General features: G+C 42.2%; 1 protein-coding gene across 1 annotated transcript in view; it reads right to left on the bottom strand.

Moving 5' to 3' along the window:
* TPO (thyroid peroxidase) overlaps positions 1-27,509 on the bottom strand; it is a 172,482-nt gene that overhangs the window by 120,835 nt on the left and 24,138 nt on the right. The window contains exons 4-5 of the mRNA XM_056563064.1: positions 11,632-11,761; positions 9,401-9,601 (exon numbers count right to left, since the gene is read on the bottom strand). Of these exons, the coding sequence (XP_056419039.1) occupies positions 9,401-9,601; positions 11,632-11,761 (331 nt within the window). The remainder of the gene's footprint in view (positions 1-9,400; positions 9,602-11,631; positions 11,762-27,509) is intronic.

Here is a 27,509-nt window from a genome sequence, read left to right as displayed (position 1 = left end):
AACACTGTGGCTAGCTTTCTGTGAACTTGTATTTCCTGTTTTCTGTTTTCTTGTTTGCCTACAAATCCCATGATACCATTTTCCTCCTTCCCACACATCAGCTACCCCACCCATTGAAACTAAATGAGCTGCAGATCTGTGGTTTTCAATCAGGGTGCCTACAGCTGTTGCATTACTTGCAGATTGCTCTCTCCACCCATTGAAGCAGACAGGCTCCCTGTCATCAGCTGACTAGTGAGTCAGGTCTCGACCGCATTGCAAGCTGGGAAAAATTCCGAGACAGCAGTCATTTTGTATGCTGTTAAAAATAAATATTGGGGTGAAAATCACGTAAGAATTGTGAGAAAACCGTCAAACACAGGTACAGACACTATATTATGAACTACACTAACTTTACAGCCCCTGTAGCATAGTCAAATAAAAAAAATTCCCGGAATACCCCTTTAAATAAAAATTGTAAATGTATAATTTATCTTTCACTGAATTAAATGTTATGTATGGAAAGAAACTCCCTTTAGGATAATGTCTGGGTCTTAAAGCCAAGATGCAGTTTACTTTACTACTCTGCTCTCTTTTGGCGAAAGAGGAAATAAACACATTATTTCTAGATAGACACTTAATGAGTCGTGATCTTGTGACATGTTCTATTCATCTGTGATGAAGACCCGTACCCTTTTGTCTAATTTATCAACCAAATCTAATTTTGTAAATGAGCGATTCCAGAGGTCTCTGTGTAGGTAATTACCTGCTGTCTTACTTATTGTCACACGAGCCTGAAAGAGGAAATGAGTTCAAAAGACTGGCATTTAAGGATCAGGAAGAAAGGAGAAGAAAGAAGTATTTATTCCCTTTTCGTACAGTATCTCGCCGCAAATTTTTCAATTTCCTTTTTATTCTGGGTACCAGCTGGAGGTATTATAAAAGTGGAAAATAATTAATATCTATATTTATAACTCTCTTGGGTTTGTTATGCCAAATAGTGTTTTCTTTTTTCGACAGTTTCCTCAATTTATTCAAAGTATCAACTTAAAAAATTACTTTTAATAATTCACTAACACATATACCCAAAAAAAAAGAATACACACTTTTTTTACACCGTATTTTTCGCCCTATAGGATGCAACGGCATATAAGACGCACCCAATTTTAAAGGTGCAAAATCTAGAAACAAAAAGATTCTGCACCCAACAGTGATCTTCAACCTGCGGACCTCCAGATGTTGCAAAATTACAACTCCCAGCATGCCCGGACAGCCAACGGCTGTCCGGGCATGCTGGGAGTTGTAGTTTTGCAACATCTGGAGGTCCGCAGGTTGAAGACCACTGATAGGAGGTTGTAATCACGTGTCCCCGCCGCTCCGAACCCATCACCGCTGCCCTGGATGTCGCTCCATCGCTGACGCCGCGTCCCTGTGGTGTCCCTGACGCTCCGGACGTCTTCTTCCCCGGGATTCACGCTCTCCGTCGCCGTCATCACGTCGCTACGCACGCCGCTACTATTGATGGATGACATGGAAGGAGAGTGCCGCCATGCAGCACGGAGCAGACACCGAGGAGGCAGGTAAGGTCCCTCCCGGTGTCCTGGAAACTGCTCGGGACGCTGCGATTTCACCGCGGCGGTCCCGAACAGCCCGACTGAGCAGCCGGGTTAGTGTCACTTTCTCTTCAGACGTGGCAGTCAGCTTTGATCGCCGTGTCTGAAGGGTTAATACAGGGCATCACCAAGATCGGTGATGTCCTGTATTAGCCGCGGGTCCCGGCCGTTGAATTGGCGCGATGGGTGTGTATTCGCCATAAAAGACGCACCAACTTCCCCCCCTTCCCAGTTTTGGGGAAGAAAAAGTGCATCTTATACGGCGAAAAGTATGTTAATAGGGGAAGTGCCCATAGCAACCAATCAGCTTTCTTATTACTTTCTTAACAAGGCTTATGCAAAATGAAAGAAGCAAGCTGATTGGTTGCTATGGGCAACTGGGCAACTTTGCCTCTGCACAGGTTTTGATAACTCTCCCCCATAGTGTATAGGAATATAGAGTAAACATCTCTTAGGTAGCACCTCTGCACATCTCAACAGTGTCTTGTATTGTCCAACTTAGGTTATACATATATTAGCTAATCACCTCATTTTCCTGATGAGTTTATAATATTTTATGACTCTGCATGAGGTGTCCTAACTTTTCAACTCCCGACATACATTGTCAAATAACACATTTAATGTCTTAATTTAAAGTTTTGTGAAAATAAACACATTTTTATACCAAAACATTAAAAATTTAAGTGAATAGCATTGATTCTACCATGACAAGCGGGATATATTCTCGCGGATGAATTCCGCGAGTGGAGCTTCCGCCTGGCGGCCACCGCCGAAAGTACTTTGGCGCTGGGCCGCAGGGCACTAAGCTGTCACCATTCACGGCTATGCAGTGCTCACGGAATTCGCGCAAAGAATGAACATGTTCTTTCTTTTTATCGGAACACTTTCAGCGGCGGAAATGTCCGCTGCTGAAATTCCGCGGTGTGAACGGGTCTCGCGGAAACCCGTTCACACTAATGTTAAAGTTCACACCGCGGAATTCCGCCTGGAAATTCTGCGGGAATTCCGTAGTGTGAACGGGGCCTAACAAGAACTTAATTGTGATGGCTAGTTGACTGGATCTGAGAATCTTTGAAAAGGCAGATCTTGTGTGGTGTTCCTGGTATGTAGTGGTGAGTACATACCAAAAGTGGTTGAAGGAAGGACGAGCAGTGAACAGGGACTGCAGTAATTGCTAAGAAATTTAAAGGGGTACTCCGCTGCTAGATATCTTATCCCCTACTCAAAGGAACAGCAGCGCGATCTCCCGCAGCACCCGGCATTCTAAACAAACATCGGGTTCCTGCGGCAGTGGTCATGATTTTTACAGCCACGCCCCTAGTGATGTCACACCACGCCCTCCTCCATTCATGTCTACGGGAGGAGGGCATGTCATAGACATTAATGGAGGGGGTGGGACATGACATCACAAGGGGGTGGCCGTGACATTAAGTTCACGGCCCCCGGCACCGAGCGTTCTGAACAAAATGCTGGAGCACCGGAGTACCTCTTTAATGCTGACTATGGTATAAAGTTATCAAAACACATAGGGAGTGATTAAATAACCTTCTACGTTTGCTTCTTAGGTGCAGAAAAGTTAAACAATGTTTGCACAAGCCCATATTTGTGCAAATATGTGCCACTGTTTGCTCTTTTACCACAGGTTTGTCTGTTTTAAAAAAGAGGGTGTGGCCAACCCTACTTCTAATTTATTTAAATATGCTCTAGCAAGATGGTATATAATGTGGCATAAATCTACACCAACTCGGACCCGGTCTCAATTTCAAAGTGCGCTGAGCGGGACAACAGAAGAAATGTCTTATTCATTAAGAGGACTGGAGTGTAAAACACCTTGGTAAATGACCCCAATAGTCTCATTGCCAACCAAAAAAAGTGCCTTGGGGGTGATCCATGGAGGCCCCACGTTACAACTGACAGGATTTAAAGAGGTATTCCGCTGCCCCAGAATTCGAAACATTTTGTTCCAAACGCTTGGAGTGGGTGGCAGGGTCATGACGTCATGGCCACACCCCTAATGACATCACTCCACACCTCATAGACTTCCATTAAGGGGGGCATGGTGTGACATCATGACCCCGCCACCTGCCTCCAGCATTCTTAACAAACGCTGGATGTTGAACAGAGATCGCTGCTGGGACCCCCGCGATCAGACATCTTATCTCCTATCCTTTGGATAGGGGTTAAGATGTCTAGGGGTGGAGTACCCCTTTAAATGGTACCTGTGATTACTAAAGACATTTCATTTGTCATAGAGACATATCAAAAGTTGTCATCACAAGGCTCCTAACCTGACCGGTCAGTAGAATGAGCCGGGAGACATGCAAGCTTAGCCCGTTCTCTCCTGACAGTCTCTTATTGCAGGGCTGTGGAGGGATTGTCTGGCTCACTTGTTCTAGTGGTCAGTCACTCACTGTGGTGTCATTCAATTTTTTATGCATTCAAAATAGGGGCACCTTTGGTATATTGATGTCTTTTTGCACAATTTTTCCAAGTGTTTTTCTTTTGTCCGCTTCTAGCATTTTTTGCACATTTAGGAAATCATATTGAAAGGCTATTGTATAATACTATTTTAACTACAATAAATTTCCTGCACGTTGAAAATATAATGAAGCTTAATTTTAATCTGCAAGCCGTTACGATATAAAGCTGTATGCCCAAGTGAAAAACTGTGTAGAATTACCGTATTTTTCGCCGTATAAGACGCACTTTTTCTTCCCCAAAACTGGGGGGAAAAAGTTGGTGCGTCTTATACGGCGAATACACCCCTATCGCGGCGGTCCCTGCGGCCATCAACGGCCGGGACCCGCGGCTAATACAGGACATCACCGATCGCGGTGATGCCCTGTATTAACCCTTCAGACGCAGCGATCAAAGCTGACCGCCGCGTCTGAAGGGAAAGTGACACTAACCCGGCTGTTCAGTCGGGCTGCTCGGGACCGCCGCGATTTCACCGCGGCGGTCCCGAACAGCCCGACTGAATAGCCGGGTTAGTGCTTACAGGACACCGGGAGGGACCTTACCTGCCTCCTCGGTGTCTTCTCCGTTCAGGGATCCCCTGTATGGCCGGCGCTCTCCTTCCTCGTCATCACGTCGTTGCGTACGTGCGTCGGCGTGCGTAACGATGTGATGACGGCGACGGAGAGCGAGGATACCCGGCCGGCAGCAGAGACGTTCCGGAGCGACGGGGACACGGCGACAGCGATGGAGCGACATCCAGGGCAGCGGTGACGGGTCCGGAGCGGCGGGGACACGTGAGTATTACCTCCTATGCAGTGGTCTTCAATCTGCGGACCTCCAGATGTTGCAAAACTACAACTCCCAGCATGCCCGGACAGCCAACGGCTGTCCGGGCATGCTGGGAGTTGTAGTTTTACAACATCTGAAGGTCCGCAGGTTGCAGACCACTATTGGGTTCAAAATCTTTATTTTTTTAAGATTTTGCACCTATAAATTGGGTGTGTCTTTTACGCCGGTGCGTCCTATAGGGCGAAAAATACGGTACATTGATTTATATGACAAATTTACGGTGGTGCTGAACTGCTGGGGAAAAAAAATCTTTCCAATGCAGGATATTCCTAGGTTTATACATTGCATGATTTAGAAAAGATGCAAATGTATGGTTGTAGCTTGTGAGCCATATCGAGCCATATAAAAGTGACCTAATATTATTGTACCCATCTAACAAACTAAAAATGTTACTGTAGAATTGTAATGGTAGAAACCACTAGGGGGCAGATGTATGCATCTGCAGTTTTTAAAGGGGTACTCAACTGGAAAAAAAAAATTAAATCAACTGATGCCAGAAAGTTAAACAGATTTGTAAATTAAAAAAATGTATCCTTTCAGTACTTATCAGCTGATGTATACTACAGAGGAAGTTATGTAGTTCCTTTCAGTTTGACCACTTTGCTCTCTGCAGACACCTCTGTCCATGTCAGGAACTGTCCAGAGCAGTATAGGTTTGCTATGGGGATTTGCTCCTGCTCTGGACAGTTCCTGATATGGACAGAGGTGTCAGCAGAGAGCACTGTGGTCAGACAGAAAAAGAAATTCAAAAAGAAAAGAACTTCCTGTGGAGTATACAACAGGTGATAAGTACTGGAAGGATTAAGATTTTTAAATTGAAGTAATTTAATGGAAGCTGTGCGGTGTCCGTTGCTGCCGTGGCGCCGTGTCTGCGGGGAGGTGCGGCCCATAGACTGGTTTGAGTGGCATTGGGGCCGCTCTGCCAGTGGGTCGTTCCCCTCCCGTGGGCACTGGTGTCACGGCGGTGGTGGTCGCCGCCCAGTGCTATGCCATTTTATGCTAGGGACGTTAGGGATCCACTCTAAATAGGTGGCCTTGACGTGGCGAGTGGGCTTGTACTTTTTGATCAAAAATTTATACTAAAAACCTGTTAGTTTTTTATATTATGCTGAGAAGCAATCAGATCATTATACAAGATTGTAGATGTGCACCATGTCTGTTTTCTACCCGAATTCATCATTTATAAATCTGTTTAACTTTCTGGCACCAGTTGATTTAATAAAAAATGTTTTCATGCGGAGTACCCCTTTAAGATCTGGTGGTACCCCTGCCTATAATTCATTTCATGTAGAAGTGTATTGGCCATCACAAGCTGGTGGTATGATGTCCACAGAATGCCTAATACCTTACTGGCAACCGGTTCAACAGCACCAAACTCTATACACTGATGTACCTTACACCGATCTGCGGTCCGGGTATTGAAATATATGCGTCATTTGCCGTCTTTGCGTAATGAAGGTGGGACTCGACATGGAGGCAGGGATGCTGGGTATGCCGCCCAATGTCATTTGTCCATTGCGTAATGCCAGTTAATAATGGGTTATTACCTCATTTTAATCCTCGTCACCCACAATGTAACCCCATGCATTGGGTTTAGTGCGGGTGAATGGTCAGTTTATCTTTAAAGGGGTACTCTGGTGGAAAATATATATATTTTTTATCAACTGGTGCCAGAAGGCTAAACAGATTTGTAAATTAATTCTATTTAAATTCTTAATCCTTCCAGTACTTATCAGCTGCTGTATGTTCCAGAGGAAGTTGTGTAGTTCTTTACAGTCTAACCACAGTGCTTTCTGCTGAGTCTTCTGTCCATGTCAGGAACTGTCCAGAGTAGGAGAAAATCCCCATAGCAAACCTCTCCTGCTCTGAACAGTTCCTGAAATGGAGAGAGGTGGCAGCAGAGAGCACTGTGGTCAGACAGAAAAGAACTACACAACTTCCTCTGGAGCATACAGCAGCTGATAAGTACAGGGAGGATTAAGATTTTTAAATAGAAGTAATTTACAAATCTGTTTAACTTCTGGCACCAGTTAATTTATATAAAAAATAAATAAAATAAATAAATCAGCGGAGTACCCCTTTAACCCCTTAACGACGCAGGACGTATATTTACGTCCTGCGGCGGCTCCCGCGATATGAAGCGGGATCGCGCCGCGATCCCGCATCATATCGCGTCGGTCCCGGCGCTAATCAACGGCCGGGACCCGCGGCTAATACCACACATCGCCGATCGCGGCGATGTGCGGTATTAACCCTTTAGAAGCGGCGGTCAAAGCTGACCGCCGCTTCTAAAGTGAAAGTGAAAGTGACCCGGCTGCTCAGTCGGGCTGTTCGGGACCGCCGCGGTGAAATCGCGGCGTCCCGAACAGCTGATCGGACACCGGGAGGGCTCTTACCTGCCTCCTCGGTGTCCGATCGACGAATGACTGCTCCGTGCCTGAGATCCAGGCAGGAGCAGTCAAGCGCCGATAATGCTGATCACAGGCGTGTTAATGCACGCCAGTGATCAGCATAGGAGATCAGTGTGTGCAGTGTTATAGGTCCCTATGGGACCTATAACACTGCAAAAAAAATGTAAAAAAAAAGTGTTAATAAAGGTCATTTAACCCCTTCCCTAATAAAAGTTTGAATCACCCCCCTTTTCCCATAAAAAAAATAAAACAGTGTAAAAAAAATAAAAAATAAACATATGTGGTATCGCCGCGTGCGTAAATGTCCGAACTATAAAAATATATCATTAATTAAGCCGTACGGTCAATGGCGTACGCGCAAAAAAATTCCAAAGTCCAAAAAAGCGTATTTTGGTCACTTTTTATATCATTAAAAAATGAATAAAAAGTGATCAAAAAGTCCGATCAAAACAAAAATCATACCGATAAAAACTTCAGATCACGGCGCAAAAAATGAGTCCTCATACCACCCCATACGTGGAAAAATAAAAAAGTTATAGGGGTCAGAAGATGACATTTTTAAACGTATAAATTTTCCTGCATGTAGTTATGATTTTTTCCAGAAGTGCGACAAAATCAAACCTATATAAGTAGGGTATCATTTTAACCGTATGGACCTACAGAATAATGATAAGGTGTAATTTTTACCGAAATATGCACTGCGTAGAAACGAAAGCCCCCAAAAATTACAAAATGGCGTTTTTTTTTCGATTTTGTCGCACAATGATTTTTTTTTCCGTTTCGCTGTGCATTTTTGGGTAAAATAACTAATGTCACTGCAAAGTAGAATTGGCGACGCAAAAAATAAGCCATAATATGGATTTTTAGGGGGAAAATTGAAAGGGTTATGATTTTTAAAAGGTAAGGAGGAAAAAACGAAAGTGCAAAAACGGAAAAACCCTGAGTCCTTAAGGGGTTAAATGGGCACTGTCACCAACTTTATTTTTTGATATGTTGTAGTACTTATCTACTAAAACATATCTCTAATATACTTTTATTATTTTTTTTTTTTCATTAAAAAGGTTTAATTTACATTTAAAAACCGGCCACTGAAAAAGGACTGATTTTGGAGTGGCAATCAGTCCTTTGTCAGTTAGGCTGCACTCGCTCCCTGCCTGTCAATCAGACAGGCGGGAGCGAGCGCATTGGCTCCCCGGCCACTGGCTGGGAGGCCACTCCTCCCGCACATCGCCGCCGCCTCGTTGCCGCCGCTGTCCCTGCACGCCCGCTGCCGGACTCTGCAGTAACTGCAAGTGTAATGAGGGAACGGGGTATGCGGGGCGGGGGGGGAGGGGGAGGAGGGAACGGGCTAGTGCCGTAGCGGGGGGGGGGGGGGGGGGGGCGGGCTAGCAAAAAAAAAAAAAATAGGATGGTGGGAGCTACCCTTTAAGGATACAGACAATTTTTTTTTATTTTTCTTGTTTTCTAAAAGCCAAAGCTCTTTTACTTTTCCATCAACAGTGCAATAGTAGGGCTTGTTTTTTGTAGGACCAATTGTAGCTTTTTAATAGAATCCTTCCTTTTACCATAAAATATACTGCAAAACCTCACAAAAACAAATTTGTATTGTGAAATAAAAAATCAACAACACATACCGTATTTTTCGTCATATAAGACGCTCCGTTATATAAGACGCACCTAATTTTTTTATAGGATAAAAATCTAGAAAATAAAGATTCTGAACCAAATACAATATAGAACAGTGATCTTCAACCTGCGAACCTTCAGATGTTGCAAAACCATAACTCCCAGCATGCCCGGACAGCCGTTGGCATGGACTCCCATAAACTTGCATTGAGGCGGTGTGATGTCACGAGGGGCGTGGCCGTGACGTCATGACCACCATACCCAGGGTTCTGAACTAAACGTTCTGGACGCTGGGGCAGTGGAGTACCCCTTTAAACTATATAAGCCCTCCCCAGTACCCTGGGCAAAGCAAGCAGAGGCAGCGTACATACTGCTGTGGCTTCACTCACATGTCAAATTAGGATTAGTTGGTTTTTGATGACAATGTAAAATCTCAGAAGACTTCTGCACACAGTGGTCTTTTACCTTTATAGGGAAGCAGGACTTCTGATCCTCGCTGGTACACTGGCAGTCTGAGCCCCACATACTTTTTACTTTACTTTGTGGAGTAAAAGCCATGTCATGAGCTATGTATTGGCCCCATTCAATTATTATGTGGGAGTATAGACTGTCTTCTTGAAAAGCCTTATTTGATGCATAAATGATTCTTTTTGTAACTTCTCGTACCTGTAAAGATAAATTGCAAGTTAGTAACTTGATTTTGCCACCATCGACACTTAAAGAGAAACTCTGATACTCCATAGGATAAGGGGTAAATGTCTGACCGCTAGAGGCCTGACCGCTGGGATCCCGCAATCTCCTGCCCGAAGCACTGGCTCTCCCAAAGAGATGCATAGAGGGGGTGGGTCTACCACTGGTTCCGGCATGGGGTGAGTTGGGGTTCAGTGCAGGAGATCACAGGTGGGGGGTGGTCCAAGCGGTTGGACCCCCCATGATCAGACACTTATCTGTGGATAGGGGATACATTGTTAAAGGGGTATTCCAGGAAAAAAAAAATTTTTACATATCAACTGGATTCAGAAAGTTAAACAGATTTGTAAATCACTTCTATTAAAAAAAAATCTTAATCCTTTTTAGTACTTATGAGCTTCTGAAGTTAAGGTTGTTCTTTTCTGTTTAAGTGCTCTCTGATGACATGTGTCTCGGGAACCGCCCAGTTTAGAAGAGGTTTGCTATGGGGATTTGCTTCTAAACTGGACAGTTCCCGAGACACGTGTCATCAGAAAGCACTTAGACAGAAAAGAACAACTCAACTTTAACAGCTAAAAAGTACTGAAAGGATTAAGATTTTTTTTTTTATAGAAGTAATTTACAAATCTGTTTAACTTTCTGGAGCCAGTTGATATATAAAAAAAAAAGTTTTCTCCTGGATAACCCTTTAAGTATTGGAGTTCCCCTTTAAGTGTCTGATCTTTAAAATGTTCCTCCCAAAGATCCTACCTGAATAGAGTGGCATATGATCGGCCATCGCTCCATTCATTGTCTCTGAAAGTGCAAATGTAAATTTATATGGTTCAGCTTTTACTAGTTGATTCAGTCTGTCAATATGTGGGCTTTAGAACATTTAAGGAGTGCTCCGAGCATTTTTTTTTTAACTGATGCTTTATTTACACGCTAGGAGCCCGCGGGTCCTATGTTCACACTTGACCTCTGACCTGCCAAATTGCACAGCATCTTCTGCTATGTGGATTGGATGCTGCTTTCTTTATTTCTATGGGATACTTGATGACAGATGGTCCACACAGCAGGTACTGTATGATTTGGCAAGTCCGATTGGGGGTCGTGCAAGTTTATATGGAAAGAAAAAACAGACAGTGGTGGCGCTATCCTTCTGCCATTACCAAGGGCAACACAATAACAGTTTTCTCTTTGTAAATTGCCCACGTACCTGGACGTGTTGGGCTCAGATCTCAACACCTTTTTGCGTATAAATAGGAGTAGTTGCGTGGCAGCCGGGACCCAGTTCTATAGATGCACGGAGTTTGCAGAGAAGACTTGGTTCCGTTGGAGGGGTAAAAACTGGTTTTCCTAAGGGCGCACATCGCTACGGTAAGTTAAAACCGCAGACATTAATAGTAACATAATAAAAGTGGCTTTATTGACATATAGACGCGTTTTGAGAGAGCAGCTCTATTTATTAAGTCATGTGACTTGATAAAGAGAGCTGCGTCCTCAAAACGCGTCATCTATGTCTATGACAATAAAGCCACTTTTATTATTTTACTTTTGATGTCTGCGGTTTTAACTTACCGTAGCGGTGTGCGCCCTTAGGAAAACACGTTTTTACCTCTCCGTTCGAGCCCTCCAATGGAGCCAAGTCAGATTGGAGCTCATGTGATGTGATAGCAGTATGAAAAGAAAGCTGCCTGTTAGTGACCATTTAACTAATCCATGTCACTGGTGGACAGTCAGTGCTTATTAATAATAATAATAATAATAATAATAATAATATATATATATATATATATATATATATATATATATATATACTGTATATATATATATATATATATATATATATATATATATATTTATTTATTTATTTATTTATTTATTTTTTCCACTAGGAATAGACTTTACAAAGTGGCACATTCATAGCAGAACTCATGCACAAAAAGAACAGATTGCATTTACATTACAAAGCTCGCAACCTAACTCTGAACATTGTGAAATAACCCGTCTTGAAAGGTTCTTACTGGAGGCAAGGAAAAATTGTTGTAGAGGAAATATTTATTCCATCCCTTTGGCTCACCAATTCCATCCTCATATTGTGATGGTAGCCACCTAGGTAAAACAGCATTTGAGGCTCCCCAGGAAGGTTGATTTCTAAATAAAAAAATGAATACATAAATAAATAAATAAAAAAAAAAATATATATATATATATATATATATATATATATATCATTGTTTTTCTAAGAAATTTAATTTTTTATCTGATGATGATGATGATAATAATAATAATTACAATATTTTCAGTATTTTAACCCCTAGACAAAAAAAAAGGCATATAGGTATGCCTTTGCCATCTGAAACTTAATCCTTAAAGGGGTACTCCGGTGAAAACCTTTTTTCTTTTAAATCAAAAATCTTAATCCTTCCTGTACTTATTAGCTGCTGAATGTTACAGAGGAAATTCTTTTCTTTTTGGAATGCTCTCTGATGACATCACAACCACAGTTCTCTCTGCTGACGTTATAATAATAATAATAATGCTTTATTTATTGTTGTCCTTAGTGGGATTTGAATCCAGGTCCCCAGCACTGCAAGGCAGCAGTGCTAACCACTGAGCCACCATGCTGCCCTTAGCATATATCTGCTATATATCTGCTATGCATCTGCTATGCATCTGCTATGCATGGTTGCCAAAATGGACAGAGATGTCAGCAGAGAGCACTGTGCTCGTGATGTCATCAGTGTTCCAAAAAGAAAGGAATTTCCTCTGTAGCATTCAGCAGCTAATAGGTACTGGAAGGATTAAGATTTTTTTAATAGAAATAATTTACAAATATGTTTAACTTTCTGCCACCAGTTGATTTAAAAGAAAAAAAGGTTTTCACCGGAGTACTCCTTTAAGGGTAAAAATGTATATCCAGGATCATTAAATGCCTATAAAATGAATACAGGAGATGTGATCGCTTTATAGGTGGTGAAGGATGGCTTCTATCAGTAGTCAGGACCTCAGCACTAATGATGATCCCACCGCTACCTGTCATTAACCCTTAAGATGCCGTGAACAATGCCGATCATGATCGTGAGGGTCCTATAAGTTAAATTGGCAGAAGAGGGTCCCTATACCTGCCAAATCAATTAATTTAATGATGCAGCCTGGCAGAGTCAGGCTGTATCAGTGGAGCACCGATTTCACTGTTCAATGCTATGCAATAGTAAAAGCATTAAACAGTGAATGCAATCTATTGATTGCATGCAAAAGTCCTCTATGGGGGGCTTAAAAATGTAAAATAAAATGTAAAAAAAAAGTTTTAAAAATTAATTAAAAACCTATCCTCCACTAATCTATATATTTAAAATTCAATGTGTGTGTGTGTATGTTCCTGCATCACGTCCAAACGGCTAAAGATATTAACATGAAACTTGGCCACATGTTACTTATATGTCAACAACAAACATAGGATAGGTGATTTAAAGGGGTACTCCGGTGAAAACCTTTTTTATTTTAAATCAACTGGTGCCAGAAAGGTAAACATATTTGTAAATTACTTCTATTAAAAAATCTTAATCCTTCCAGTACTTATTAGCTGCTGAATGCTACAGAGGAAATTCCTTTCTTTTTGGAACACTGATGACATCATGAGCACAGTACTCTCTGCTGACATCTCTGTCCATTTTAGCAACCGTGCATAGCAAATGTACGCTAAAGGCAGCATGGTGGCTTAGTGGTTAGCACTACTGCCTTGCAGTGCTGGGGCCTTGGGTTCAAATCCCACTAAGGACAGTAATAAATAAAGACTTCTTATTATTATAATAACGTCAGCAGAGAGCACTGTGCTCGTGGTGTCATCAGAGAGCATTCCAAAAATAAAAGAACTTTCCTCTGTAGTATTCAGCAGCTAATAAGTACAGGAAGGATTAAAATTTTTTAATAGAAGTAATGTAAAAATCTGTTTAACTTTCCGGAGCCAGTTGATTTAAAAGTAAAAAGGTTTTCACCGGAGTACCCCTTTAACCTTTACTCACCCCCATTTGCCAGGGTCGTGGTTTTTGTTTAAAGTTCCATCCAAGGAAATATATGTTACTGCAAACGGCTGGAGATATTTCGATAATACTGGGTCAGATGTTACTTATATGTCCACTTAAAATATAGGATAGTTAATATAACCCTTAACTACCCCCATTTGTGAGGGTCAGGGTTTTTGTTTAACCTCTTAAGGACCAAGGACGTACCGTTACATCTTTAGTCTGCTCCCATTCTATAACATATAGCATAGCGGGTCGGGCCCGGCCTTTAACAATGGCCGGGACCCGTGGCTAATAGCGTGCGGCACTGATCGAGGTGCCGCTCGCTATTAACCCTTTAGATGTGGCGTAAAGTGAAACTAAAACGTTGCCGGCTAGCTCAGGGTGCTGTTCAAGATGTCTGCGGCGAAATCACGGTATCCCGAACAGCTGAGACACAGCAGGAGGGTCCCCTACCTGCCTCCTGGTGTCTGATCGCCGAATGACTGCTCAGTGCCTGAGATCCAGGCATGAGCAGTCAAGCGGCAGAATCATTGATCAATGGTTTCCTATGAGAAACCATTGAACAATGTAAAAGATCAGTGTGTGCAGTGTTATAGGTCCCTATGGGAGCTATAACACTGCAAAAAAAAAAAGTGAATAAAGATCATTTAACTCCTCCCCTAATAAAAGTTTGAATCACTCCACTTTTCCCATTTAAAAAAAAAAAACTGTGTAAATAAAAATAAACATATATGGTATCACCGCGTGCAGAAATGTCCGAATTATAAAAATATATTGTTAATTAAACAGCACAGTCAATGGCGTACGCGCAAAAAAATTCCAAAGTCCAAGATAGCGTATTTTAGTCACTTTTTATATCATGAAAAAATGAATAAAAAGCGAACAACAAGTCCTATTAATACAGAAATGGTACCACTAAAATGACTGATGTCTTTACAAAGAAGAATTGGTGGTGCAAACAATAAGCGATCATAGGGATTTTTAGGTGCAAAATTGAAAGAGTTATGATTTTTTAAAGGTAAGGAGGAAAAAATTAAAGTGCAAAAACGGAAAAAAGCCTGGTCCTTAAGGGGTTAAAGTCCCATGCAAATCAATGGGAATTGTATGTTCCCACATAACTTCTGTACGGCTGGAGATATTTCAATAATACCTGATACACATATTACTTATACGTCAAATGTAAATATATGCGGGTTAAATTAACCCTTACCTACCCTACACCCTAATATAAAAGAAGGGTTTTTGTTTTAAGTCTATTGCACGTATATGGGACTTCAACTACCTTACTCGACAAGCTCCGCTCTGCATCTCCTGGTGAATGTGTTGGTCCGGCTTGCAAGCCACACTCCATCTCACAAAGACGGGATGGGGTATGGGGACGGGATATGGGGACGGGATATGAGGATGGGATATGAGGATGAGATATGAGGACGGGATATGAGGATGAGATATGAGGTCGGGATATGAGGATGGGATATGAGGTCAAGATATGAGGATGGGATATGAGGACGGGATAGGAGGTCGGGATAGGAGGTTGAGATATGAGGATGGGATATGAAATTGAGATAGGAGGACAGGATATGAGGACAGGATATGAGGTCTGGATAGGCGGTCGGGATAGGAGGTCAGAATATGAGGTCGAGATAGAAGGATGGGATAGGAGGTCGGCATATGAGGATGGGATATGAGGTTGAGACAGGAGGAAGGGATGGGAGGACGGGATAGGAGGATGGGATAGGAGAATGGGGTATGAGGACGGGATATGTGGACGGGATATGAGGTCGAGATAGGAGGTCGGGATATGAGGACGGGATATGAGGTCGAGATATGAGGACGGGATAGGAGGTCAGGATATGAGGTCGAGATATGATGGTCGGAATATGAGGGCGGGATATGAGGTCAGATATGAGGTCGGGATATGAGGATGGGATATGGGGACGGGATGTGACAAAAATATATGAGGATGGGATATGAAATCAAAAGCTTCCTCCCCAACAAGGATTAGGAAGGAAAAACAGGGCAACACTGGGTACTCAGCTAGTAAGAAATAAAATCACCTTGTCAGACTGGAAAGACTACATGACTTCTGGAAGGTTTACATTTTTCAAATAGAAGAAATTTACAAATTTGCATAACTTTTTGTCACCAGTTGATTTGAATATATTTTTTGTTTGTCGTAGCGTACTCCACTGGAAAACATTTTTAATCAACTGGTGCCAGAAAGTTAAACAGTTTTGTAAATTACTTCTATTTGAAAATATTATCCTTCCAGTGCTTATCAGCTGATGTATGCTCAAGAGGAAGTTCTTTTCATTTTGAGTTTTCTTTCTATCTGACCACAGTGCTCTGTGCTGACACCTCTGTCCATGTCAGAAATTGTCCAGAGCTCGAACAAATCCCCATAGCAAACCTCTCCTGCTCTGTAAAGTTCCTGACATGGACAGAGGTGTCAGCAGAGAACACTGTGGTCAGAATGAAAAGAAATTAAAGAAATGAAACTTCCTCAGGAGCATACAGCAGCTGATAAGTACTGGAAGGATTAAGATTTTTAAATAGAAGTAGTTTACAAATCTGTTTAACTTTCTGGCACCAGTTGATTTTAAAAAATGCTTTTCACCGGGGTACCCCTTTAAAGAACTGTAGTTATTCAAGTTGCCTCCTACTTTGCCTCAATTTATTGCAATTTCAAAGGTGTTTAAATAATTCTATACTAAGAATTTAGGTGCACGTTCTATGTGGAGCACTGGAGGTTCACTTAATAGATGCTTCAAATGCATTAGTATTCCAAAATTGCTGACATTCTGACCAGGCTTTTATCTATATTTGTAGCCTTTTATCAGGGAAAACCTAACACTCCATTATACTTTTGATGAAGAATATTGGGGATGATTATATACTCTATATCTCATAGAATGAATTAAGTAGTGTCACAGGGTCAGCCTATTAAAGTACATTAAACACCATTAAAAGCAAGAGCTACGCAATAGTTAAAAATAGGAAAACACTGAAGAAAAGAAACCGCAGCAAGTTTCGGTATACAGCCTGTGTCATCATTACTTTCAATAGGAAGTCAAAGCAGGTTAAGCAGATGTCAAATTAACGTTCTATTGATCTCTATGGAGGAGGCTTTGGTGATGCTCATTGTATGCTGAGCAGAAAAGAAAAGAAAAAGAAGAACATAGAAAAAAGATTCCTTAAAGAGATCATCACTTTGGTAAACAATGGGGAGATGAATTAAAGGGGTACTTCGCTGCCCCAGCTTTTCGAACATTCTGTTCCAAATGCTCGGAGAGGAGTGACAGGGTCCTGACGTCACAGCCACACTCCTTGAGATTCACGCCCTGCCCCCTCAATGCAAGTTTATGGGAGGGGGCGTGGTGGCCACCACGCCCCCTCCCATAGACTTGCATTGAGGGGACGTGACTTGACGTCACAAGGGGCGTGGACGACGACCTCAGCCGCCCGCACCCAGCGTTCTAAAAAAAACATCGGTTGGTGCACAGATATTGCGGGGGTCCTAGCAGCAGGACCCCGGCGATCAGACATCTTATCCCCTATGCTTTAGATAGGGGATAAGATGTCTAGGGGCAGAGTACGCCTTTAACCGAACCTGGCGATCCTGATCTCTAAGAATTTTGGGGTGACAGTTCCCACTCAGAGCTTTCAAACTTTGCCAGGCTCCACTCGAGCTGAGCATGGCAACAGCGGTAATAATAGCAAAAGGGATGAGGAACCTATGGAATTTTGGCACCTGAATCAATGGAGGAAGTACTAGGAACACTGAGATAATGTCAAGGGCATCCCAGCATACCTTGCATCCAGCAGCAAGATCACATGACCTTGGGTTAGCCAATAGTTGCTTACTTTGCAAACTTCTGACATGTCATGGTGACATGACACAACTTTTGATCGGTGGGGTCCAGCTGCTGAGACCTCCATGATCGCTGCGAGACCTCCATAATCGCTAACATTGTGGTCATCTGCTCATCTTACCTCTGAATGCCAAGTGTGCTTAGATTATGGAAAGTCTTATAAGCAAATTTTTTTTAAGGAAAGGCAAAAAGAGCAAAGCTGAAAAACAATGGGACAACACTCAGCTAAGCGCTTTGCCTTTTATTTCAGCATTGGTGGGTGTCTCCACATCCAGACTTCACCTATAAAAAGTTTGGGTATGTCCCTATAACTATAAGGCTGCATTCACACCACTACGGTTTTAGGTCCGGTCACAAAACCTCATACGGGTCAAAACTGAGCAGACCGGAGTCACCGTTTGACACAGGTCGGCTCATTAAAGTAAATAGAGTCACAGGCTGATTCGGCTGGGGTACGGGAGCGCCCGGCTTGCCCCTCCCTCGGCCGGATCCGGCACCCGTATGTAAAAAACGTGGTGTGAATGCAGCCTAAGTGAGAAATTTGAAAAAAATGTAAGCACTCCTTAAAGAGATAAATCAACCTACAATCCAGCATTACCAAAATGCCAATCAAAATACAATACCTAACCTACAAAAGATGCATACTACAACAATGACAATATAATAATCTTTATTAGAAAAAATATATCCACCCTTTAAAACACACAAACCCAAAAACAAAAAGAATGGATGGGGAGCATCAGCTGACAGTAAACCCCTACATCAGATGTCAACCAAGGATTAAGTATTAAATAATGAAACAGCATATTATTCTGCCATATACATAATCATTCCTCACCTTTTTCCTAACACCCCCCCCCCCCCCATCTGATGTTTTAATTACTTTGTCAAATGGACAAGGAGGACATTAAACAGTGTACATCTGGTGTGCACTGTACTAGGACAGGAGGTGTGAATACTTAATGGATGGCGCGTGTATTCAGCTCAGGACAGTGAGCATGAGTTCCTGTTCACTCAGTGCTGGCAGGAGCTGAATACACACCCTGGCCATTAATTAAAGGGATACTCTGGTGGAAAACTTTTTTTTTTTTTTTTTAAATCAACTGGTGCCAGAAAGTTAAACCGATTTTTTAAATTACTTCTATTAACCCCTTAAGGACCAAGGGCGTACAGGTACGCCCTTGGACCTGCTCTCCTGATATAACGCGGGGTTACACAGTAACCCCGCGTCATATCACGGCGGGCCCGGCGTCATAGTGAAGCCGGGACCCGCCTCTAATAGCGCGCAGTGCCGATCGCGGCACCGCGCGCTATTAACCCTTTAGCCGCGCGCTCAGAGCTGAGCCGCGCGGCTGAAAGTGAAACCGAAAGTGGCCGGCTAGCTCAGTCGGGCTGTTCGGGATAGCCGCGGCTAATTGCGGCATCCCGAACAGCTGACAGGACAGCGGGAGGGCCCCTACCTGCCTCCTCGCTGTCCGATCGCCGAATGACTGCTCAGTGCCTGAGATCCAGGCATGAGCAGTCATCCGGCAGAATCGTTGATCACTGGTTTCTTATGAGAAACCAGTGATCAGCATAGAAGATCAGTGTGTGCAGTGTTATAGGTCCCTATGGGACCTATAACACTGCAAAAAAAAAGTGAAAAAAAAAAGTGAATAAAGATCATTTAACTCCTCCCCTATTAAAAGTTTGAATCACCCCCCTTTTCCAATAAAAAAAAAAACACAGTGTAAATAAAAAGAAAAATGAACATATATGGTATCACCGCGTGCGGAAATGTCCGAATTATAAAAATATATCATTAATTAAACCGCTTGGTCAATGGCGTGCGCGCAAAAAAATTCCAAAGTCCAAAATAGTGCATTTTTGGTCACTTTTTATATAATTTAAAAATGAATAAAAAGCGATCAATAAGTCCTATCAATGCAAAAATTGTACCGTTAAAAACTTCAGATCACGGCGCATAAAATGAGCCCTCATACCGCCCCATACACGGAAAAATAAAAAAGTTATAGGGGTCAGAAGATGACAATTTTAAACATATTAATTTTCCTGCATGTAGTTATGATTTTTTCCAGAAGTCCGAAAAAATCAAATCTATATAGGTAGGGTATCATTTTAATCGTATGGACCTACAGAATAAATATAAGGTGTCATTTTTACCGAAAAATGTACTACGTAGAAACAGAAGCCCCCAAAAGTTACAAAACTGCGTTTTTTTTTCAATTTTGTCGCACAATGATTTTTTTTTCCGTTTCACCGTAGATTTTTGGGCAAAATGACTGACGTCATTACAAATTAGAATTGGTGGCGCAAAAAATAAGCCATCATATGGATTTTTAGGTGCAAAATTGAAAGAGTTATGATTTTTTAAAGGCAAGGAGCAAAAAACGAAAATGCAAAAACGGAAAAAAACCCGCTCCTTAAGGGGTTAAAATCTTAATCATTCCCGTACTTATTAGCTGCTGAATACTACAGAGGAAATGGTTTTCTTTTTGGAACACAGAGCTATCTGCTGACGTTATGAGCACAGAGCTCTCTGCTGACCTCTCTGTCTATTTTAGGAACTGTCCAGAGCAGCATATGTTAGCTATCGGGATTTTCTCCTACTCTGGACAGTTCTTAAAATGGACAGAGATGTCAGCAGAGAGCACTGTGGTCATGATGTCAGCAGAGAGCACTGTGTTCCAAAAAGAAAATAATTTCCTCTGTAGTATTCAGCAGATAACAAGTACTGGAAGGATTAAGATTTTTTTTATTAGAAGTAATTTACAAATCTGTTTAGCTTTCTGGCACCAGTTGATTTAAAAAAAAAAAAAAAAAAAAAAAAAAAAGTTTTCCACCGGAGTACCCCTTTAAGTATGCATGCTCCCCATCTTAGTGGGGTGCTGCACACTGTGTAATGCCCGCCGCTAGCCAATTTGTCAGATTGGCTAACGTGCCTTATATTTCTGAAACGAGGAAATTTGATCACCATGCCAAAAACAGGTGTGGGATCAGTCCCTCTTTTTCATCTGTCTATCCACTAACTCATTTTTCTTTCAAAAAGACCACAGGTCCTCTTTGAGGGAGATAAACTTCATAGACTGTCCGGATGTCGATGACAAAGAGGACTAACGCCCTTCTACTTCCCCACTTCCCCCCATGTTTGCTGAGTAATCTGGCCCTGTGATCCACCCCTCCCTATCCCCCGTAGATTCCAGACCCCTCCCCGATCATAGACTGTAATGTATTGTGGTTCAAAAATTTTTCTTCCATAATGAGTGATGGAGTGGAATGTTAGTGTTGCATGTGGTATAGTATATAACTTAGGCAACCTTTGCTATATTTTGTACTGTCATGCTTTGTATGATTGTAATTTATTGTACGACTTGTAATGATGACTGAATTATCAATAAAGAGATAAACTTCATAACCACCCTAAGAGTCTGGCTATGGCTTACTTTCCTCTCCTTATTCAGAATATGTGAAAGCTGAGTAAGTATTTGGCCAACATCATTACATTACAAATGATGATTCACATAGAAAAACTATGATTTGCACAGGAATGTAAAGAAAGTACACATGTACATGACGTTAACGTTGTTATTTGAAGAGAAACAATTTTGTAGACAATCTGCATTTCACATCATGTCACTCAGCTCCAATGTACTGCATTGCCTGCTGATAGAACGGCGCGTAGCAAACTCCCACCTGTTAAGCGCCCACAATGACGGCCTTTCAAGCTACGCTGCTGTTTCCAAAAGTTCGAAGAAGTCAAATATGAGCCGGATTTGAACATTGGTCTCTGGGGAGTCTGTATTTTGGTTATTGTGTTAAAACACTTAACCACTGGTGGGCTTCTCTTATAATACGGCTTCCGCTTACAGGGACATTTACCGTAACGTTCCTTCATTTTCATTTTGTTAAATAAGTTACAATTCTAAAGAAATTCCGAACAATCTAATTTAGAAATATATGTAGTGTATACAAGGAACAAGAAAAGCAAAATAGAGTTATATTCTATATAAAATAAAAAATAAATGCCGGAAAAATAACCTACATCCCAGCTCTATCGTATAGTTGCTGCTTTGATTGATCTTGTTTATATAAGGAAACAAAAAAAAAAGAAAATATTTAAAAACAGATTAAAATGATGAACTCTTCATGTTTTAATCATTTACAGAAGTATTTGGTCAATTAAATTTATTCTAATTCTTTAAACATTCACAAATTAATCTGGGTAATGTTTTCCAAATTTGTTAGACCCGTAATAAAAAATGAGCTTATTGTTTAGCAATGTCATTATGGGATGCTGAGTAATGCCTTTCATTTCATTAGCAGCAGAGTGCATAAATAATAACCGAGATACTGTGCACCGTAATATTACTTTTACCGTAATATTACTTCTGCTAATTACCGCACCATAATATTCCTTGCTAAAGTTTTTTTTCAGTGTTTTAAAGTAAGAATAGGCTTCAAACAGACACAATGGCCCTGATTTATTATTGTAAACCCAACTTGTTTTGTCGGGTTGTGCGCCAAAATGTGGTACAGTGGAACCAGAAATTGGCACATTGCCACAAATTGAGTCTGAGCCAGAGTTTGGGACCAGAAAAGTTAAAAAAACAGACCAGCTCTCCATTTTATGTAGAAAATCCCCAAAACAGGGCATGGTCACAGTGAAAGGGGACGTTGTTAGGAAAAATCCAAAATTTTTTATTAATGTTTCCAGAGAAAATGTGGTGGATTGGAGCCCTGGAAAACCCCACAGATCAGAGCAAATGTAAAAAAAGAAAATGTAGGGAAAAGTGCAAAAAAATAGTAAATACCGTGGAAAAATTACTGTAGGGAAAAAAAACCCACACAGGAAACTCCACTCTGAGTAAATCAGGGCCAATATGTTGTGTCAATTCCACAACTGGGTGTCAGTCACTCCGCTAAACTAAAATGCAGGGGCGACAAGAGTCAGAACAAAACAACCACACCACAGGTCTGGGGAAATGGTCGGAAACAAAGGGTTAATATGCGCTGAACAAATTACAGGCAGAATACCATTGGCCAGTCATCCATGCTCCTGATTGGCCCGGGCATTGCCATGGCAGCAAGCAATGCTGCAGCTGAAGACAAGGAGGGACTGCAAACAGAGCCACAGGCAGGAACACCCATTACACAATATGGCTGCATACTAACATCTACGGCAGTGGCCTCAAACTGTGGCCCTCCAGATGTTGCAAAACATCAACTCCCAGCATGCCCGGACAGCCAACGGCTGTTCGGGCATGCTGGGAGTTGAAGTTTTGCAACATTTGGAGGGCCATAGTTTGAGACCACTGATCTACAGCCTCAATACCTGGACTTCGTGAAATTTTTTTAACACAGCTTACGTCACAATAGAAAACTATAGTGAGTCCATGCAGGGCCGGTGTAGTGAAGAAAACTGTTCCCTTTAGAAGCAGCTGATGATGAATGCTGAGTCAGCAAAGCCACTGTGATTGGCTGAGACGCACACACCGGCCCCATAGTATTGGTTGTTGGGGGGTTGTGCAGCCTCGCTCAGCTCAGTATTTGGCACCAGCTCCCTGGACACATTTCAATACACCTCGAGCTCTGCACTCTCACAGCAGAATATAGCAAACTGTATCCTCTCTATGAGAGTGGAGAGATCGGGGCAGAGAAGCGGAGAACAGTGATGTTGAAAACTGTGACCCCGCTGCTGCAGCTCGCTCTTGCCGCTGCTGTAAAACTGTGAACTTGATCCCCACGGCTTTCATCAGCCTGGGGGATGTAGAAATGTGTGTCCCCGCTGCTGGCTCTCTCCATCCCCGATCCCTGCGGCGGGAATGTAGAAATGTGTCCAGGGAGCTGGTGCCAAATACTGAGCTGAGCGAGGCTGCACTGTTCCCTCCCCCCCAACAACCAATAGTATGGGGCGGGTGTGCGCGTCTCAGCCAATCACAGTGGCTTTACTAACTCATCATTTATCATCAACTGCTTGGACACATTTCTTACAGGGAACAGTTTTCTTCACTACACCGGCTCTGTCTATAGGCAAAATAGGCAGCCGTCTAAAGCGCCCTTTGATGGGGGGCTCTGCCTGCTGCAATAAAGCTAGCCAGCATCCAAAGCACCCGCCCATCCAAAGCACTTGCCCGTCAAGCAAAACCCCACTATGCTACCTCCACACCACCCATACTATAATAATCTACTCTTTGCAGCCTGCACAGTGCCACCTCCGAGGCAGATAGGGTCGATCACTAAGGTCAGGTGTGTCCAACATCCTGACATCGCGTGCCCCTCCATACATTGGGAGGAGCCAATGGGCAGGGTCAAGGGTCAACCAAATTAGCTTTTGCATAGGGTGGCAAAAATCCTTCTACCAGGCCTGAGCCCAAGCACACAACCATATTATGATTTCTATGGTTAAAAAATAGAAAATATAAGGATGCTTGAAGAACTTGCTAGGTTGTTAAAATATGTAATGGCTTATTATTTGGCAAATTTTAAAGTGTATAACAAAGGTGGAACATGGTGTGCATTGATTTAGAATTTAGGGGAAAATGTTGTTTTTTCTTGCATTTTATTTGGACAAAACCTGATATGTCTCTTTCTAGCCTTGTAAAAGCTATGTTATCTTTAGGTGATGTACCAAACAATGCAGCCCTAAACTAATCAACAAGCCGTGTTTCCATAGAGACACTTCTGAATATTAAACAAACTGCAACATAAAAAAAATCTCCAAACTAAATCTCCAAAATCTGAACTGTTGTTGGCACTAGAGGCCCGGAAATACTGCCCCTAGGGCTGAATCAGATGACATGATATGTCTGCCAGCAAATCGAAACTGAGTAATGTAACTTTGTGCATTATTATACTTGGAGACGGCATGCTACCTGGAAAGCTTGACCTTGTTCTAGCATTGCCATGAATGCTACATGCCCTCTAGTTTTCAGATGACTGGACACTTCCAGACTGAATTATAATTGACGGAAATATCATATCTGCCTTCATTTTCCACAATGCAAAACAACATGTTTGAAAATAGCGTCTTTTACTAGAAATTACAAAAATTTTATTTTTTTGTTTTTATTATTCCAGGTAAAAATCCAGCCCGATCTCGCGATGAGTCCGCTCTGCAGCGCTGAGGCCGTGGGGGAATCCCACCCCTCGGCATGTATCAATGTAGTGGAGTGACAGCGTGGACCATAAATCAAGGTGATTTAGGCTAGTAGGTATAGTACTTAGTCAATGTTAATGCCTCCGGTGTACTCTTATATTAAATTAGTATGTTATTAGAATCAGATCACTGCCATCAATGATGGGATGAGGGCGCTATAGCTGTCACAACAGTGCTCATAATAGGATAATACCTATAATATTGTAATATACACTAGTATCATTTAGACATAAATTATAATCTTATACAAATATGGCATAAGAAATTATTGTATAAGAAATATATATGAAACCACATCCCATTTTCTGGCTTCTCCCACCCTATTTTAGGGGATTTCCCTAAGGCGACGGAGGGGAGGGATGGGGATAGTGTGGGCCTAGTGGGCCTAAATATATCCCTACAAACCGTATAGTAGGTCCCTACTGCCTAGGCAGGGTGGCCGCCCTAAAAAGGGTTGTCCCACTCTGGATCCTCCTAATACACCCTACACTATACTGTCTAGGTAGTGACACTAATCTCAGAACACCTACTAAGGGTTCACTGACTACCTAACATGTCATTACTTAGGGTTGGAAGAGCCAAACTGAGAACTTTATAGAAAGCAAGAATAGTTAAGTTGTTCATTCAGTCCTATGTGTGCAGTGGAATTTAGCTGGTGAATCCACCTACACTCCTTCTGTAACAAAATGCGGTCATGTCCCCACCTCGGGGAGAGGGTTTGATCCTTTCTACGGCTATAAAGGAAAGTCCTTCCAGCCAGCCTCCGTGTGTTCCACGCATATGTAACGATAAGGAGGTTTCGCTACTATTTCTGATATCTCCTAAATGCTCCAGGACTCTGCGTTTAAGGGCCCTTGTAGTCTTCTCCACATAGTACATGTTACACGGACAAGTGGCTACATAGATGACCCCACTTGATTTGCAGTTAATGAAACTTCCTATATTTAAGTTCTTATTAGATTTGATATCGGTGAACGTATATGCTTTCTTGATGAATGGACAGGCTTTGCATTTCCAAAATTTAAAGCAGCCCTTCGGTTTCATACGACTGCCCAGCCATGTTTCTCTCGATCGTGTATCAGGGGCCAGATGACTTTGAGTGAGGATATCTGTGATCTGTAGCCGTTCTCCTACAATATCGCCCATATCCTGGTCCATCTGTAAGATCCTCCAATGCTTTTCAAGTATCGTTCTTACAGGGGCCTATGTTTGGTCAAACGTACCAATTACTCTGGCCAAACCATCTGATACATCTTTTTTACGCGGGATCAACAAATTCTCTCTAGGGGTCCGTTGGGCATGTTGGAAAGCCTCCCTCAAGATATAGTCGGGGTAACCCCGATTTCGAAATCGGGTTATAAGATCCCTAGCCTGTACTATAAAGTTCTCAGTTTGGGAGCAGTTCCTCCTGAGGCAGAGATACTGGCACTCGGTATCCCCCTTTTTAGGGGGACCAGGTGCCAGCTCTCCCACCTCAGGAGGCTATTCTTTGCTGTCTTTTTGCGATGCACTGTTGAATGCAACATACCCTCCTCATCCTTTGCAATCTTCAGGTCAAGAAAGGCTAACTCCTTGTTACTGATCTCAAACGTGAATGGGATTGGTGTTGAGAGAGCTTACAAATGTTTTGAAATCATCCCCTGAGCCCTTCCACAGTATGAGAATATCATCAATGAATCTTGCCCAAAATAAGGCGAGATTACTGAATTTCTCTCTTTCGTCAATAAAGACGAGGCTTGCCTCCGACCAGCTAAGGAGCATGTTGGCGTAAGTGGGGGCACATGGGCTCCCCATGGCCGTGCCCCTAAGCTGGTGGTAAATATGGCCATCAAAAAGAAAATAATTCCGTGTGAGGACAAACTCAAGCAGTCTCAACACTAATTTAAAGGTCAAACCATGAAGCTTTTATTGAGAGAATATAAGCTGGAAAAACATGACAATAGCTAGCCATACATCAAAGGAACCGGCCAACAAGGCCAAATACAAGGTGAACAACAACAAGTGGTGTACATGTAAATAATGATATGTAAGACTAACACTAGCATCCTAAAAAGACACATCAATAAGACATGTACAGAAGTCTCAACACTAATTTATTGTGTGCCCGCAGATGGTTACCTCTGGATGAATGAAAGTATGAGACAGCCCTCAGTCCCATCTCGTGAGGAATAGAGGAATAAAGGGCCTCTATGTCAATAGTTGTTAAAAGAGTGTTTCTGTCAAGGGGGAGACCGTCAATCCTGTTTAAGAGGTCCATAGAGTCCCTAGGGTAAGATGGAAGAGTGGTCACAAATTCACGCAAAACTTTATCTAGATATATGCCAATATTTTGTCCCAAGCTCAGTATCCCCGAAACTATCGGTCATCCGTGAAGGGGGGAAACCCCTTTATGATTCTTAGGGAGTGCATAAAAGGTAACAATAGTAGGTTTACAAGGTAGTAGGAACTGGCCTTCTTTATCACACAGCAGCCTGGCAAGTCTAGCTTTGGAAATAATGCCTCTCAATTCTGTCAGATATTCATGAGTAGGATCTCTCAGGAGAATTTCATAAGCGGACCTATCATCCAATAATTTGTGACACATCTCAGTATATTGTTGTCTATTGAGGATCACAATATTTCCCCCTTTATCTGAAGATTTAATAATTAAGTTGCTGTTTTCCCGGAGCTGTTTCATAGCTCGTCGTTCATGTCTTGAAAGATTATTTTTGACTGATAAGGAGGAGGTAGCTAATGCCTTCAGATCCCATTGTACTGGGTCAAGAAAAACGTCTATGCATGACGTTTCACTGATAGGCGGAAACACCTTGCTCTTGGGGCCACAAGTGGTAAAGGGTCCCTCATCC

This window comes from Hyla sarda, chromosome 3 (genome assembly GCF_029499605.1).
Source record: "Hyla sarda isolate aHylSar1 chromosome 3, aHylSar1.hap1, whole genome shotgun sequence".
In the NCBI taxonomy this organism is placed as follows: domain Eukaryota; kingdom Metazoa; phylum Chordata; class Amphibia; order Anura; family Hylidae; genus Hyla; species Hyla sarda.
The sequence above is the reverse complement of the archived record's forward strand: the minus strand, read 5'-3'. Positions and strand labels throughout refer to the sequence as shown.